The following is an 18,086-nucleotide window of genomic DNA, read 5'->3' as shown; positions in this document are numbered from 1 at the left end:
CTGCAGGGGGCGGGCGGTCGCTCGCGGCCCCTGGGGCGCGATTTGGCGCCGCCGCCGCGTCTCCTGCAGCGGGGTAACCACATAACAGCTCTGTGGCTCTACCCACCGTCAGTAGGACGATTGCCGGGACTACCATCTTCTCCATCTTCGCCGCCGATCTGCTAATATTGGACTTGCTGGTGGCGGTAGCAGCGGCGGCGGGTGCCTCGCTCCCCCCCCTCCCGCACCCCCGCCCTGCTCCCCAGCCTCCCCACCATGTCCTAGAAAAGGTGAGTGCAGCGACAGTCACTTTGCGCTGACAGCGCGGGAGGGGGCCCGGGGCGCGCAGGGGCGGCCCTGGGGACCGCGAGATCGGCGCTGAGAGTGCGGGTTTGTGCACCGATGTGGGGAGGTGGGCTGCGGGCAGGAGGCGAGGTGCCCGCCGGGCAGCCTCGGGCCAGGGGTGCCAGGAGGCGCAGAGCGAGCGCGGCAGCTGTCCCTGCTTGGTTCTAACCTAGATTTTGCAAGAAACTGACATCCAGGGCAAGACCGGCCCTCCGTGGAGGAGGTAAAAACTTAGTAAAAGAGACACGTCCAGCTCCTTTAATAATGAATAACTGGGCAGCGCAGGCTGAGCCGCCGTCTCCTCGTGTGCCCGGGCGCCGGGTCCGGGACGCCTCTCCGCTGCCGGCTGCCGGCTGCCCGCCGCCCGCCGCCCGCGCACAGCCCCCCTGCGATCGATGCCCGACTGCTCAGGGGGTCTGGAGCGCTCGTCACCGCTGGCCCCGCGGGAAAGTTGGGCCACTTGGCGGGGACGCCCCGCTGCGGGGGCGCCAGGGCCCGCTCTGCGTCGAGGACTGCCGGACACTGGAGTCCGGGGTTCGGACCCGCGCACGCGAGCCGCCGCGGGCGTCCCCGCCGCCCGGGGGTTCCCTATCTGGAGTGGCTGAGAGTTCCCTACGTGGAGTCTTCCTGGGTTCAGGGTTGGGGAGCTCGGTTAATTGTAAGGCGAGGAGGGGGCCTTTGGGCACGGGTGACCCTGCCCCCTAGGACTTTGGCGGGTGCGGGACCAGGGTGAGGAAGGCCACCGCCGCCGGGCTGCGGGTCGCCGGGGGTCGAGGGGCCAGATTGGGGGTGTACGTCACTGCTGCTGACTTTGGGCCAGCCGGGAGCCTGACACCCAGCTTCGAGAGCGGGTCCTCCAAGTCCGCAGAAATCAAAGTTACGAAGCTCATCCTTTTGGTTCGTAACTACAGCGGTAGGGTGGGCAGGAGGAGAGTCCAGGTGGGGGCGGTTGGAGGGAAACCGAAATTTCCTCCTGTAGACGCTGCATCCTTAGAAAATAGTTCGCTTCCTCTCCTCCTGTAGGTTGCTCCCGATAATGTGCACCCCCCTCCCACCCACTCCAGAGAAGTGAATATCCTCGATGGTTAGCTTTCTTCCATTTGAGCTAATGGAAAAACCCAATCCTAAAGCAGTAAATACAGCAACAAAATTATAAGGAAGGAGAGCAGCTGCTCTGGACCCTGGCTTGTTTTTTTTTGTTTTTTTTTTTTTTTTTGGTGGGGGTTGGGGTGCGAGAGAGGGTATGTTAAAGGGCTTTGCCTGCGGTGGAAATCACCCGCTTTCCCCCACCCCCCTGCACGTTTAAAATAAGGAAATTCTAATTGAGTGGGAACGATCCTCTCACTCGGGGGCAGCGGACGCTGCGACTGCTTCGTTAGAGGTAACTCGCAGGACCTAGGAAAGGGGCGAGAAAGAGGAACCTCGGGAGCTTCGGGGTCGCGCCAAACCCACCGGGAGCTCCCGGCGGCGCACTGACCCAGTGGGCGGCGCCTGGGCCGGGCGGCCGCTCACCTGGCGCTGCAGGTGGGGAGCTGGGGTGGGGGGGGGGTGGACACCACCTAGACTGCTCTCGGGAAAGCCGGCTGCTTCCGCGTCACCACACTTTGCACGTCTCCCCCAGACATCCTGGGGTCAGGCTGGAGGAGAGCGGGTGGGCGTGAGCAAGTTTGGGGCGGCGGAGCGAGCGGGGCGCGCGACAGCGTGCGAAGGGTGTCTGGTGCCTACAGTCGTAGCCGCTGCCCTGCACCCCAAGCACCCGCCGATGCTGCGGCTTTAAGGGAGCTGCGGAGTCCAGGCTGTGTCGCAGCAACTTTGTATCAGTCATGTCGCCCTCTTGGAGACTGACAGCCGGCTCGGCCCAATGAGAAGCTCGCCTGACCCGTGCAGCGTGGAGCCTGGCTTCCCTCCGGGCCAATGGGAAGGGCTCAGGGGGGCGGGAAAGCAATCTGAACTTTATGTGGACACGTGACCCGCTTTAAAAGGGCCGGCCCTGGAGCTGGCCCACTCGCCCTCCGGGCTTTCGCCCGCCCTCTTTCCCTCCCTCCCTGCTTCGCCCGCCCAGGCCCTGGCCCTGGCCGTGGCCCTGCCCCAGCCCCAGCCTCTGCCCCCTCCTCCTCCACCTCCTCCTCCTCCTCTCCGTCCCTCAGTGCCCCGGGTGTCATTGGACTGGGGAGACGCCAGCCAACTTCTGGCTGCTCGGAAGAAGCTCGTGCAGTCACCTGGGTGCGAGAGCGTTGCTGCTGGGCTCTCCTGCTGCAGGGAGAGCGGCACTCGCTGGCCTGGATGTGGTTCTCTGTGAGGGGGCTCCGCAGCGGGGGTGTCGTGGCGTAGGCGAGCGCTGCAACAGGTAGACGCGAAGAGACGGACCCCGGCCGAGGCAGGTGTGTAGGGGTGCGCGGCGGGGCGCCGCTTGCCGGTCTCCGCTGGCGGCCGCGGCGCGGGAGCGTGCACTCTGCAGGGAGAAGTGGCTGCGTAACCCGGAGGCACCGTCAGTAGGGTGCTGTGTGCTTGTTGTTTTGTTTTGGTTTTCCACTTTTTCTCCCTTTTGGCCGCCAGAAGACTATTTTGGGAAAGTTTGGCCACTTTGGATCAGTGCCCTCTGACGAGCAGCTTTCAACCGCCTCTGGCAGTGGGAGGTCTACCACCCTCCCTTTCCTCAGAGATGTGTTTCTCGTCGCTTTCTTTGCACCCATTTTAAAGGACGTTTGAATAATATTTCTTTGCTCTATCAATTGCGGAAGCACCCAAATCTCAGCTGGAGGTGTAGCGGAATAAGGGCAGTTGAAGGAGATACGGATACTGATAGGTACTGGTTGAAAGGCGCTCTGGGAATCCGTGCACTTCCTTTCCTTGAGGTTCACGAAACTCCTGAGAAGAGGCTTTGCTTTCTGTGGCATCAGTTGAATTTTAGGGCCAGGAGTGAAGGAGATGAAGCTGCTCTGGGGGACCTCGTTCCCTTTCTACCGATTTTAGGTGCGTGGCTTTTCCTACCGAATTTTAAGGGACCCAGGTGTAAGTCTTAGTGGTTAATGGCACCGCCAGGTTTAACTCTTTATTATGGCACAGAAGTTGGGAAAACTTTTGCTAGCAGCGACGTTTTGGAATCGCTGGCTATCGAATACCTTCCATTGCTTTCAAGCATTTGTATGGCCATTTCTCCAGGTGCTGTTATTGACGATATTTACATAGTAATGATAACAGCTTCCTCCATCTGTGAAGGTGTGCTGTGAAGTTTTAATTTTATACTTGACTTCATGGCGCGCTATCATGGAAATATTTCAGGAGAACATTTTTAAAAAATAATCTAAGTGGGGAGCTTTTACCTTTAAGGGAAACAGTGTTGTTTGGGGATTTAAGAAAGATCAGGTGGCTCAGTGAATTAGGTGAGTGAATAGAAATCAGGTGTGCTCAGTTCTAACTGGTTCTCCAGCTCTCTTAGGTGACCTTGGGCAGGTTTCTATCATTTACCTCATCTGTGAAAGCGGGGAACATACTAATAGTTATGTAGTGGGCATAACAAAAATAAAAAGTGAACTTTGACGACTATACAGCCAATGAAAATTGTAAAATTCTCAAAGTCCTGTTTTTGAGCTGTCCTGTTAAGAGTGAAATAATTATAGGAAATGTTGCATTGAAAATGGGACTATGTTGGGTGGGATATTAAAAGTGAAAGTATTTTTATGCAAATTTGCAGGAATCTTTGTTAATATTGGGGGGGCAGAGGAAACTACTCAGGGAATGGAGGAATTTAAAACAGACTGAAGCAAAAATATTTCAAAGTCAGGTTTTTTCATATATATGACTTTTGGCAGTGATTCGATGAGTGCTTTCCTTTATGTGAAATTTCTTTATATGGGGGGGGGGGATCACTAGTAGGAAAATTAAGAGGTTAGAGTATTGTCTTTGTCCCAAGAGGGTCTCTGTTATAGTTTCTATTGTAAAGGAGGGAGACAAGTTTGAAGCAATAACAGCTAGACTTGTAAACTAGTATCTGCTTCATTTTATACTTTAGTAACAAAAACTCTTTCTTTTCTCTCTGGATAGTAAATTCTGTGGACATCATAGACACCACTTAATAGTCTCAGCGTCTGCTGGTAAGTTCAGGTTGACTGGACTTTCTGCTCCAGCCACAGTGAGGATACCAGTTCTGAAAGGATACCTGGGTTTCCTGGACAACACAGGAAACAAATTCCTAATCTTGTCCGTTTGTTTATGAGTAAAATAAGAATTGTGAGTGAAGTAATAGAGTTGTGAATTAAAATGATAGGCTTACAAATTAAGTTAGAGAGGAAATGTGCATAAAATAGCTCAGTAAGCCTAAGTTTTAAAAATTCTGATCTTTGAAAATGCCGTGCAGATGTTAGATGTCCTCCGTTCTTTTGTGTTTGATTGTTGCCAACCTTTGCTCTATTTTCTTTGTGGAGAGTTGCATTCAGTTGGTAGGTGAGTTTAAGAAAACCTTTTGCAAATTCTGTAATGATAGCCTCTAGTAAGTGCAGGTTGTTTTACATTATTGTTAAGGGTTTTCAAGGCTGGCGAAACAAGACTTGGAAAGTGGCGACGAGCTGCCTGATGTTAGCTGCTGAGATGTTTCCTCCTAGAGTGTGGGGAGATTGACCTTGCTGCTATGTCCAGCATAGTTTCTCTGCAAATCTTCAGAGCCCCACACATCTGATAATGTTGCTCCAGCCCGAGGGCCAGTAGGGAAAGAACCCTCAGAATATTAGCAGGTGTTCTGTGCAAATCAGTGCAGTGGCCAAATTATTTAGGGAATGTTGGATTAAAAAGGAAAAAGGTTTCTGTACCTTGGAACTCACGGGAGGTGGGTAGGGGGGTTTAGCAGGCAGCTTTATTCTGTGAAACTTCTAAGTAGCAGTAAGAGATCATACTTTCCAAAAGACAATTTGGTGGACAGATTTTTATAGAACATCAGGAGAGGAACCCCGTTCAGACCCAGGGCAGACAGGCAGCCTGTAGCCTGGGACGCAGGCTGCAGGTGTGGGCGTGAATGGCTTCTGCTACCCCAGGGAAGGCTGCCTTTCAGGCCCTTATGGAGAAGGCGGTGCATTTCCCTAATGTGCTTTGGAGACAGTGTTCAATATACAGAAGGTGCTTAGTTTTAAACATGAACAGACAAGTTTTCTAACATGTTCAATAAATTTTTGAACCAGGGACACGTTTCTTTAGAAATGCATCCATTAAGTTAGATATGGGGAGGACAGAATATACTCAGTACTTCTTGGGTAGAAGTGGCAGCCGCACACATGTATAGGTGTTTTCCATTCAGGGCTCTGAGTAAATGACTTTTCTAGGAAGTAGAAAGGCCCTTCTATTATTATTAGTGATTTAGGTCACTGTTCTCTATTATATCTTTGCAGTTTTTCTTTGCTTTCCTCCACTCTAAAGTATTTGACTGGGATTACCTGAGCACCATGTCAGACTTGTAATTTAACATATTTGCCACTGATTTGTGATTAATTTGTGATTAGGAGCTTGTAGAATAGTGAATGTTCAAATGAAATTATGCGCTATAGCTGGTAGACTTCAATGGCCACAACTTGTCAAGTGATGATTACAGTAGTTTGAAGTTTTTATTCGCACTATGTTCTCCGCTTAGTTTTTAGGCGAAACTGATAGGTTTTCTTTTTAATATTTATTTTGCATACAAGAACTGGGGTACAGGCCTGAGGTGTGGGGGTGAGAGGATTCACCAGAGACAGAGTGGGGAGCAGAACAGTTGGATTGATGGAAATATCCTGCCCGCTGCTCCCCTTAGCAGTATAGGAGAGGTCTGCTGCACCATGTGGGTCAGCTCCCTGGCCACCTGGGATCGAACCTGGGCTGCAGTGGCTACGGACAGCTTCATATTACTGCACTTTAACCCATTGCACCACCAGGGAGGGCCTGAAACTGACAAGTTTTCTCTGAACTTAAAATCTAGAGTATGATGCAAAAATGTAAGGTAATTACAACACTTAGACAGTTTGGGCATTCCATTTTATTTTAAGCCTTAGCTATGAAATGCCAATTTCATATATTTATTACATTTCTCTAATACAAGTTCTCTAGCAAATAGACTTTCCAGTTGTGTTCTTTTTAATGTATTGCTGAGTGGAGGGTGAAGGGACAGAGGTAGTGACTGTCAAAGGGGAAGAGGAGGAGAAGCCTGCAGTGAGATCTGTGCAGAACTGCAGACAGCCCGTCTTGGAGATCAGACCTTTCTTTCAGTCAGAGGTCACCTATGCATCTGAAAGGATTTGAAGACTGCATAAAGATTTTATGAATTTAAAATATTAAATATACAAAAAATGTTCAGAAAATGAGTTGATTTCCTTGGATATGCTCTTTGACTTGATGGGTCTCAGCTATGTCTGGAGACCTTGTTGATTGTTAAATCTGAGAAGGGGAGGTGCTGCTGATACCTAGTGGACAGGGCAGGGTGCCCTGAATATCTTTCAGCCCCTGGGACTGACTTCCACTACAAAAAATTACCTGCTCCCCAAACATCAGTAGTGCCAAGACTGAGAGACCTTAGTGGAGACAGAAGTCAGATTCCTGTTCTGCCACTTTGCCCTGTGACCTGTGACTCAGTTTCCTCACTTGTGTCATTTGCATAATACCAACTACCAGGGTTGACTGAGCATAAATGATATATGTGAGAGGCTAATGTTGCTTTGGATGATACAACGGATGATATACGGATGATATTTCTATGAAGAAGTGTGTGTGTGTGTGTGTGTGTGTGTGTGTGTGTGTGTGTGTGCGTGTGAGAGAGAGAGAGAGACAGACAGACAGACAGACAGACAGACAGACAGACATTCAAACAGGGAGCCAGTGCATTCAGTTGTATATTCAGAGTCCTGCGGGGTCCCAGAGGATGGGGCTCTGTCTCTGCTCTTTGCCACTGTAGCTCGGTGATTGGTTGTAAGCCCAGGATGTAACACACACTTGATAAATATTTGTTGAACGAATGGACACATAAATTGTGAAGAGCCATCTTGAACTTCCTCCATGTACTGTTGAGAATAAAAATGTCTGTTGGGAGTGTTTTTAGAAGGACCACTAGGTCAGGGCACATGAGAAAATCCTAGCCAGTATTGAAATACAGACCAGAGTCCTTGCTTTTCCACGTTCTCAGACTCTCTGGGCTCTTAATCTGACTTAATGAGGAGATTGGAAACTTCACCTTTCGAATTAATGTTAAATTCTCTTTATCACTATTTTCAGAAAATCAGTGTTCTTAAATAATTTTGAAATTATTTCTCCTATGACCATTGACTTGATAAATATACATTGGGAAATAGTAACATTAATTGTGTTTCTTTGTTTTTAACAAAGCCATGCATTAGGTATGGGAACAGCTTCCATGTGCTGGAAAGACTCCAAAAGCTTTGGAGTGAGACAATTTAAACTCAGCTGTGCTTACTCTCTCCTTAACCTTGGGCAAGTCATCTACTTCTCTTAGTCCTCAGTTTCATCCTTGTCTGCCTCATCAGTCTCCAGGATTATTTTAAATATTGAATAAGTTCTCACATTTGGAAATGTTCTTTGCAAACTCTAATGCCTGTATTATACCTATGTATTACTTTTATTTAGCTACAAAGTAGTTTTATAAGATTGCTTCTTACATTCTGTCTTCTGGTCAACAATATTATACCAGCAATTTTGAATATAATTGTCAGTGTTACTTTTAATAAGTAGACTTTGGAAATATTTCTAGCAAAGTAACTGCAATTTTAGAGTGTCTTTTGGAATAACATTGCTACGCATGACTAATTTCTTTAATTTAAATTTATTTGCTAGCTATGGAGACCAAAGGCTACCACAGTCTCCCGGAAGGTCTAGACATGGACAGGCGGTGGGGTCAAGTGTCTCAGGCTGTGGAGCGTTCTTCCCTGGGACCCACAGAGAGGACTGATGAGAATAACTACATGGAGATTGTCAACGTAAGCTGTGTTTCCGGTGCTATTCCAAACAACAGTACTCAAGGAAGCGGCAAAGAAAAACATGAGCTACTCCCTTGCCTCCAGCAGGACAGCAACCGTTCTGGGCTTTTAACATCTGATATTAAAACCGAGCTGGAATCTAAGGAACTTTCTGCCACCGTGGCCGAGTCCATGGGTTTGTACATGGATTCCGTGAGAGAGGCCGATTTCTCCTACGATCAGCAGCACCAAGGAGGCACGAGTCCAGCGAAGATTAGCCAAAATGTGGACCAGCTGGTGAAATTTTACAAAGAAAATGGCCATCGACCTTCCACTCTCAGTGGTGTGGGCAGGCCCCTGCGATCGTTCATGTCTGACTCGGGGAGCTCTGTGAACGGGGGGGTCATGCGTGCCATTGTGAAGAGCCCTATCGCTGGGCACGAGAAGAGCCCATCCGTGTGCAGCCCGCTGAACTTGAGTTCTTCGGTCTGCAGCCCTGCTGGAATCAACCCCGTGTCCTCCACCTCGGCCAGCTTTGGCAGCTTCACAGTGCACAGCCCCATCACCCAGGGGACTCCTTTGACGTGCTCCCCTAGTGTCGAAAACCGAGGTTCCAGGTCACACAGCCCAGCACATGCCAGCAACGTGGGCTCGCCTCTCTCAAGTCCATTGAGTAGCATGAAGTCCCCCATCTCCAGCCCTCCGAGTCACTGCAGCGTAAAATCTCCAGTCTCCAGTCCCAACAACATCACTCTGCGATCCTCCGTGTCCAGCCCCGCAAATATCAGCAACTCAAGGTGCTCAGTCTCCAGCCCTTCGAACACCAACAACAGATCCACGCTGTCCAGCCCCACGGCCAGTACTGTGGGGTCCATGTGTAGCCCTCTAAACAATGCCTTCAGCTACGCCCCATCAGGCACCCCTGCCGGGGCCGGGGCCGCCCGGGATGTGGTTCCGAGTCCAGACACACACGAGAAAGGTGCTCCAGAGCTTCCTTTCCCTAAGACTGAGGAGGTGGAGAACGCCATCTCCAACGGCAGCTCGGGCCAGCTTAACATGGTCCAGTACATAAAGCCAGAGCCTGATGGCGCCTTTGGCGGCTCGTGTCTAGGAGGAAGCAGCAAGATCAGCTCAGATTCCCCGTTCTCAGTACCCATAAAGCAAGAACCAACCAAGCATTCGTGTTCAGGCACCTCCTTTAAAGGGAATCCCCCAGTAAACCCATTTCCATTTATGGATGGCTCTTATTTTTCCTTTATGGATGATAAAGACTATTATTCTCTGTCAGGAATTTTAGGACCACCGGTGCCGGGCTTTGATGGGAATTGTGAGGGCAGTGGGTTCCCCATGGGGATTAAACAAGAACCGGACGATGGGAGCTATTACCCCGAGGCCAGTATCCCGTCCTCTGCCATTGTGGGGGTGAATTCAGGTGGACAGTCTTTTCACTACAGGATCGGTGCTCAGGGCACCATCTCGCTGTCACGATCCGCTAGAGACCAGTCGTTCCAACACCTGAGTTCCTTCCCTCCTGTCAACACCTTAGTGGAATCCTGGAAACCACATGGTGACCTGTCAGCTCGACGAAGCGACGGATATCCCGTCCTTGAATACATTCCAGAAAACGTGTCAAGGTAGGTTGACCTTTTCATCTTGTTTTTGGAAACCGGGCTGTTATAAAACGTTGGAAATCAACGTTTTTCTTCACAGTTGCAACTTTAAATATATTTCAGGTTCCTGTTTTATTTGTAAGCTTGGTCAACTGCTGCGAACTAATGCCCCCCTGCATTAGTGTAACGGAAAGAGAAAAACAAAACTTTTTCACCTTCCTTAGAAAACATTGACTTGATTTTCAAGGACAGTATGCAGGGGTGTCTTTCCCCAAGTGCCTGCGGAAGGAGTTTGGGAACAGTTTTCTACTGCCTGTGACTAGGTTGACGTTAGTGACCTGTACTGGGCGACTGCTGCTGGTGGTGGTGTCCATTCGCTGTACACTGATGAGCTAAAATCACTCTAGTTTACTGTCTTTGCAGCCTTAGTTTCTTCTTGGCTTTGTATTTTTTTTTTTCTCGTTAAAAACTTTCTTCATTGGGAAAAATGAAACTGAATCCCTAATCTGTTAGCCACAAGTTCCCCTACACTCTTCATCCCTTTCTAGGTTGGCTAATAGTAAGTTGTGGTTTTTAATACAAATAAATCATTTCCTTAAATGTTGAGGACTTTTAAAGACTCGGCACATCTAAAATTATTAAGTGGACAGTCTTGCTTTCTTATATTGGAAGTGAAGGGTGTCACTGCAGTTTTCAGTTGGTTTAGTTTAACTTTTCAGGTCTCTGTAAGACAATTTTACTATCAAAGATCTCTGGGCTTTCCTTGTTGTAGATTGCACATTGTGTATGTTTCAAAAAAATGAGGAAGAGGTTTAAGATAGACTATAAAGGGTGGTTCTGAGTTATATAATTAACACTTGGGTTGGACTTTGTTTCAGTACTGTTTTTATTGCGTGACTGTGATAAATGATCTTTTATTGAACATATAAACAAGATCTACATACAGTTCATCCCTTTGGTATCAGAAGTATGTGGCTATTTTTTCTTAAACTATTTTGTGGGAAATTGTCTATCTTTTTGATAGGATGTAGGGTTTATTATAGCTAGATGCCTATACCTTCCTCCATTCTGTGTGTGTGTGTGTGCGTTTTAACCAGCAGCAAAAGCTTTAATTTCTTGCTGCTTCCTCCCTTGCATTGACTCCCACCTTGTTCTTCTTGCTTTCCTGGAAGCAAACCCACCATACGGGACACATTCTTACAGCTTTCAATAGCATAAACTACTCACGTTGTAACATTACCTCAGACTCAGATTTTATACTCTAACACAAGCCATGCAATAACATGGCCTTCATTCGCCCACCTCAGTGTGTATTCTGGGAATGCTTAGTTGTACTTTCAGAAAAGGAAGTTGGGAATACGATGCGGATACGTTTGTGAGTGATGCTGTTGGTGAGTTAGTGTGAGGGAGTGCAGCTGGTGGCTAAGACTATGACTGTCCTGGTTCAATTCCCAGCTCGCCCACTTACTGTTTGGTCTCCGCCTGCATCTCCCTTTAATGTCTGACCTGTGGCTTTTACACTGGTAAAAAGAGGATTGAATCGTACCCATATCCAAGGTAGTTAAGACCGTGAAGAGACTTAATTCATGAGAATTCTGCTGAAGAGTAGTGGCATGTAATCTATACTGTACACATTTTTAGCTGTTACTAACATGGCTGACATAATTGTCAAGTCCCGTTTCTTTTGGTTTTATATCATGAATTGCCACAAATCCTTTAAAGAAATATATACAGAAAGGAAATATTTGTTGATCATCTTATGATTAAGTTTTACTGATTTTTTTTTTATAATTAGGCACCATAGATTTGCTACTATATTTTTATTTATGCTCTTTTGTTTTGAAGGCTGTTGCTTTGACTAGTGAAATTTCTAGTAGAAATACTAGAGGTAAAGTTGATAAAATAATTTTCTCATGTTTGTTTCTATTGTTGAAGTGGTAGTTTTCACACTCCATCTATGAAGTTTCTTGTAATCAGTGACCTGTTGCTTTGAACATATAATCTCAATCTGTGAACCTGACTTACTCTTCTTCCATGGGCCCAGGATGCTTTGTCTGGTGTTTCTTCTCGAGTATTCCCAGGTTATTTCTGTGCTTGCTGAGACTCATTCTGCCTGCATACAAACTGTTAATGTTGATATAACTTTTCCTAAAACTTTAGCATCAAAGTTTTCATGTCATTTTAAAGTCTTTTACAGTTTACCAATTCCTTACTTTTTGGTGAATACTATCCAAATCTATTTGCTTTGGTCTTTCTCAGAATAAATTTTCAAGGACCAGAAGATACTTAGATTTGTCTAAATTTCAGCCTGTATAATATTTCTTGATTTAATTTCATCCACAGTTCATCATTAGTTCCTTGTCTTTTTGACCCATGAACAACCCCCTAGCTACTTTGTAATTTATGTTAATACTGATATAATATTCCCCAGGGAATGCTGAATAAATTAACAAGTTATAGATTGGAATGGACCAAGGCAGTACATAACTGCTTATAGGTTAATAGCCTTTATTTTTAGATTGAACTCTGAGCTCTTGTAGACTTCAAAGTTGGTTTGGGATTCCTGAGACCTTTTCAAGGAGGTTCATGGAGTAGAAAGGCCTGCATTGGCTAGAGGTCCATTCAAAATTGAAGAGGCACCATGGACTTAAATGTAATAATGTTGGAAGGTCCAATGATAATGTTCCATTTTCCACCTGGCAGCTAACCTTTAAAAAACTACTCATTGTGGTTTCAAATCTAGTTTCTATATAGCGCCAAAGAATTGTATCTCCACTTACCGGGGAAGACTACTAAAATGTTCCTTTTTCCAACAGTCCATCTGTTGAAGCAGATTATCTTCATTATTTGAATCCAAACTTTATCCCCCCACCCCAGACTTCAATCATAGATATGGAAAGCCAGCTGTTTTCCATTAATTGAGACAATAGACTCACAAACATACAAAACAATGCCACTCCTCTCACTACAGTTTTTTGTTTGGGGAAATCATTTTTTTTTTCATAAACAAGTGTTTATATAAACATGTAGGAATTTATTTTTCAATGATCTAATATAAATATTAGCTTTAATCTCTAATATGGTAAATGGCACTAGCCATAATCCGCATAACACATAAACAAAAGCTCTTTGATAGCCTGAATATGTTTTAAGAGTGGGGAACTGTCCAGAGATACGAAAGTGTAGAACCACTGATCTTGTATAGCCTGAACATTCCTTACAGGTCAGTGAGAGAAAGGGTGTCTCTTTGTGTTGGCCTAACTGCAGATGAAGGTGAGGAGGTAGTGTCAAAGTCAAATAAGTAAAAATGGTTGTAACCTGGATGAATTTTTCAGGCTGATCGTTACGTGCAACGGCTGGAAAGTGTGCAACCTTCCTTTCAGCGGAGGGCTATTCAGGGAGTGTGGACACCACAGTCAGCTGTCTGTTAATGATTTCCAGTGACCGGGCTGTCTGAGCACTAAATGGCAAAGTAAATTATGACAAAGCTGGATGTAAAGCCCAGAATGGACGCCGACCTGCCGCTGTGCGGGGGTTGGAGTTCTCTTGCCGCCTGCTACACAAACAAACTTTGACCTGCAGTGAGTCACAGCTTTTCTGAGCCTCAATTTCTTCATTTCGAAGGGGACAAGCTGAACTGGATGCCGCCTGGGCCTGCCCATGAAACTGTGGAGGGACCCTGTTTTTTCCCCTGCGGCATGGATGCTAAGAATTGAAAAGAGTGGGGCCCTCCCTGGTGGCACAGCGGGTTAGGACGAAGCACTGCAAGCGAGCCACAGCCGCTTCAGTGTGAGTTCAATCTCTGATCCCGGAGGTGACCCGCATAGCGCGGCAGACCTCTCCTCTCTCATCCACTGCTCCCCTCAGCAGTGTACTTCATTGATCTGTCTATTCTGCTCCCCACTCTGTCTCTGGTGAATTTCCCACCACCCCTGCACGTCTGGCCTATTAAAAAAAAAAAAAAGAATTGAAAAGAGTATGTCTTCATACCTTGGTGGGTAGCTCTTAGTTACAAGCCTAGATAGGGAGCTACCAGGATAATCTCTATAGAAAGAGCCCACCTCCATGTTCTACTAGGTAAAAGTGAGTAGGAGTGACCTCTTCATTTTAAAGCAGAGGCTTTTTTTATGTTTCCCTTTTTATGGTACCTGACACTCACCAAGCATTTCTTGTTCTTTTAGTCTATGCTATTCCTTTGGATATGGCGTTTTGCCATTGACACAACATCATATGTGTACAGCCTAGTCATAGACTCTGGTGGCATGACTTTTGAATTTAAAGTTTACTATTCTAAAAGGGACATCCTGGTAGGTTTCAAGACAAGTAATTAGGTACTCATCTTCGTATGGTTTCCCATGAGTGGAAAAATTGAGTAAATAACTTTTTATTGTTCAATTCTCCGTGGGGTTTTGGAAACTCACCTTCTCTCACATGCCAAAGCTTCAAAATTCAGTTTGTCAGAAAGTTTGTCCTATCTTTGTAAATATCCTAGGTCAACATAGACATGTCAATATCTCTATATAATGAAAAAAGATGGAAGAGTGGTGTGGTAGGGGAGGGAGAAGGGGAGATACGGATTACTAGTGCTTACTATGATAAATTACCCATTACAGAATTAACTTCAAAAACATGGAACATCTTATTTGTCTCCTTTTCATTCTGAAATTGCTAATGTTCTTAGACTAGCTTAGCATTTTAATGATATTTCAGAATGTTGAATTGAGACTCATGATATTTCATTCATTTATAGTATTTTTGGTGAAGGTGGTGATAATTTCCTTGAAAACAACCTTTGTGATTTTTATGTACAGTGAACTTTATCCATTTTTCTTAATGTTACATGGACCCTACATTTATATGTCAGGATGTCTTAACTTTTGTCATCTAAGTTAGTGGAATATTTAGAACTGTTTACTCCATGCTAAAAAAATGTCAAGATAGAAGCCATGGTTTCTGTTGAATAGACTCACACTATTCACTTTAAGGCAGTTTCCATAATTCTCCCTTATTCACCATAAGCAGTGGCTTGCTGAAACGGAAACCCAGAGAGTCATCATTTATAGATTTCATGTCTTTTGCAATATTGAAATAATGGGTGTGTCTGACCTTTTCCATCCATGTAATTTCACAGTAATAGCAGATGTTATATTGACCATCAGCAATTTAGGAGTAACACTTCACTTTCCCTAATGCTTTGATGTCATTCATTATTTTTCCAAAAACTAATATTTTTTTTCAGACAGTGAGCTGTGCTTTAGTTTTAGAGTATTCACCCACTAAAAAAAAGTCAGCTCTTCTGTTAAGTGCTCATTTTCTTTCAATTTACTAAATTCAGATTGAGAGAAAAATGTTGACTTCTTGATTTGATTGAAATATTTAAATTGTATCTTTTGGTGGACTACATTCTAAATCTAGTGAAATTTCATGAAATATTGCTAAGTTTTAAATAGGTAAGATATTCAGATTAAATTTTAAATAGGTACTTCTACTTTAAATTTTTTCACATATACTTAGTAAGGAAAAAATAAAGACTCTTAAAAACATAGTAATACTAAATAAAGACTTTAAATTAAAAACACAGTAATGTTAAAAATGATGTGTAAACTTGTGTTTCTTAATTGATGCTGTGGAAACATCTGGATTTATGAGAGTCAGTAGATTGGCTAAGACCATAACACTTCTATGCAGAGAAGAGAAGGAAATATTTGTATAAGAAAAAGAAAATTGTAGTAAAAAAAAAAAAGAACCAACAGAAAGCAACTGGATACTTTAGATGTTAATACGCTAGGGAGAGAGTCTGAGATAATAACTGGCAATCTGAATTCATAACTGTGGCTATGACTTAATTTCATTAAGGATGACTACCTCATTGGGATGTAACCTCACCTTATATACTAGGAATTACTGCAAGACAAAAACCGCAACCTCAGACAGAATAAAATGAGACTTGTAATGGGCACAGTTGACTTTGGACATTCTGATAAAAAAAGATCATCTTGCAAAAATGTCCTACAGGATGAGATACGGGTGTATAGAACTGGTGTTTATATGTAGTTTTGAAAAAAATTGCAGGGGCTCTGGTGGATACTTCTTGGTGGAGGGACTTTCCTGAGCAAACCCCAGAGACAGAAAATACCAAGTGTGGTCCAGCTGTGTGACTGGCCGCAGATGAGGGAATTAGGGTTAGAGAGACCGGGGAGGTTAGCTGAGCTGGCAAGGAGCGAAACTAAGAAATTTATACTTAATTTAGCAGGTAATGAGGAGCTATGGAACTGTCGGGGTAGGGAAGTGGCATGAACCAAAGGACACTTTGGAAAAACCTTAATTAGGCAGTGGTTGGATGGTGGATTGGAGCATAAAGAGCCTCGTTAGGAAGTGACTGCAACAGCTCCTGGACTGTCTGCAGCCAGATTGCCGGGTAATGGTGAAAAAGGGACAGATGGGGAAAATTACCAAAGATGCCTTTGTAGGAGTTGAGTTTGTATAAGAATTTTATTTTGAAATGATCACAGTTAACAAAAAAAAAAAAAATTAGAAGTGTATTGCAAAGAAGTCTAAGCAAGGGCCGTCTCTGACAAAAGCACACCACCACCACCAAGAGATGCTCGCAGGCTGGGAGAGCAGCTGCTTGGACATCAGGCTGGTTTGGCTGGTTGGTACGATAGTGCTTCCTTCAAGCAAAAAAAGGACTGTGCCTCGTGGTCTTGTTTCACTCTCTCCTCAGTCTCTGCAGCATCCAGGACAGCACAATGATCTTGAAGATTAAAGGGCACCCCCTTCCTAGCAAGCCCTTGCCTTCGGGCTTCTTGTTTAAGTCCTCGTGGTTACATCTGGGTGCGGGGGTGCCCTCTTATCCCTGCACCCTACTAGGGGCCAGCCAGTTTCCCCTTGTGCCACCCCAGGGCTGGATGCCAGGCCAGGCTCCTCCACAGCAAAGTGACTCTTGTCCCCAGTATTTTGGGGGAGAGGTACTTTGAAATTCTAAACAAGTCCATTTGTTCATCAAACTTGGCTCATCCGTTTCTTGAATTAAGTGTCACTGTGTCTTTTTCAGGTTGGTCACGTTGCCTTGGCCCTGAAGTTTCAGGCATGCTCCATTCAGGGTCACCCATGTGTACCCCACAGAGCCTCCTGCGTCCCTGCCCCCGTCTCTACTGTCGATGATCCTGTTGCTTGTGATGGAGTCGGTGGGAGCCCACGCAAGCTGTTCTTTGCCAGTCCAGGTCTGGCTTGGTTGCCTCTCCCAGGGCTGCCCCCCCACACCCTTCCCCCCCGCCACTCTCCTCTCCCTGACCATGACAGGGGTCTAACTTTCTGTTGTGGCCACACAGCCATAACTCCCCACTTCTGTGGGTGCCCTCCTCTGCCTTGGACTCTCTGAGCAGGGACATCTCCACCCCCTTGGTTCCTGCTCCGCTGCCCGAGACACCTGGATGATGGATGTCCCACCTCTGCCTGGTCTCTGACTTCCTGCATTGGGCCTCAGGGCCACCTTAGCCTTGATGCACAGGGGCCCCCCGCCCTCTCCCCAGGGTCCACCCTTGCCTGGTATTCAACTTTGCTCTGCTTGCAGAAGGACTTAGGACTCGGTTGTTAAGCAAGAGGAAGGGGAGAGGTGACCCTGAGTGAAAGTGGAAAGTGTGTGAAGAACTGGATGGTCCTGAATACCTGGGGGAGCGGGATGGTGGGAGGGTCCGGAGGCCAGTGCAGGCTCAGGGAGCCAGTGGTGACCCACAGGTATGTGAGTCTCAGGACTGGACCTGCCTCCGAGTTCTCCCTATAGGGTGCCGGGCAGAGGCGTTAGGGGTCTCCTCACAGAAGTGGGCTGGGGGTGGCAGGTTCTGTGGGTGCTGCAGCTCCTGCTCAGAAGAAGGCAGATTTGACTCATGTGATTCCAGTGCATTCTTCTAGGGGTTGGGAGGAAGAGACCCCCCTTTAGGGTTGAGTAGCACGGCTAATAAAGGAGACGGGGAAATCGTTAGAGGCTCAAGATAGTGCCGAGTCATGGGTGCCAGAGAGAACCATGCAGTCTCCGCGTTGCCAAGGTAGAGTCGCCAAGGCGCCTCCAAACGCAGCCTCTGTGGGCACGGGAGGCTGTCGGCCTTTGGCACTGAGCGCTCAGCAAGAGCCGGGAGGGGACTCGTGCCCCTGGTCTCCAGGTCAGTGAGATGTCCTTCTAGAAGGAGGCAGCGGCTCACAACCCGGGCCAGGGCTGGGAGGCCGGGAG

General features: G+C 46.4%; 1 protein-coding gene across 1 annotated transcript in view; it reads left to right on the top strand.

Annotated features, from left to right (window-relative positions):
- The first annotated feature begins 2,395 nt into the window (after nucleotides 1–2,395).
- NR3C2 (nuclear receptor subfamily 3, group C, member 2) overlaps nucleotides 2,396–18,086 on the top strand; it is a 282,191-nt gene continuing 266,500 nt past the window's right edge. The window contains exons 1-2 of the mRNA XM_004685316.2: nucleotides 2,396–2,705; nucleotides 8,128–9,883. Of these exons, the coding sequence (XP_004685373.1) occupies nucleotides 8,130–9,883 (1,754 nt within the window). The 5' untranslated portion in view covers nucleotides 2,396–2,705; nucleotides 8,128–8,129. The remainder of the gene's footprint in view (nucleotides 2,706–8,127; nucleotides 9,884–18,086) is intronic.

The sequence above is a fragment of the Condylura cristata genome, unplaced genomic scaffold (genome assembly GCF_000260355.1).
Source record: "Condylura cristata isolate star-nosed mole 26May11 unplaced genomic scaffold, ConCri1.0 scaffold00018, whole genome shotgun sequence".
Lineage (NCBI taxonomy): Eukaryota > Metazoa > Chordata > Mammalia > Eulipotyphla > Talpidae > Condylura > Condylura cristata.
This window is presented reverse-complemented; position numbering and strand designations above follow the sequence as displayed.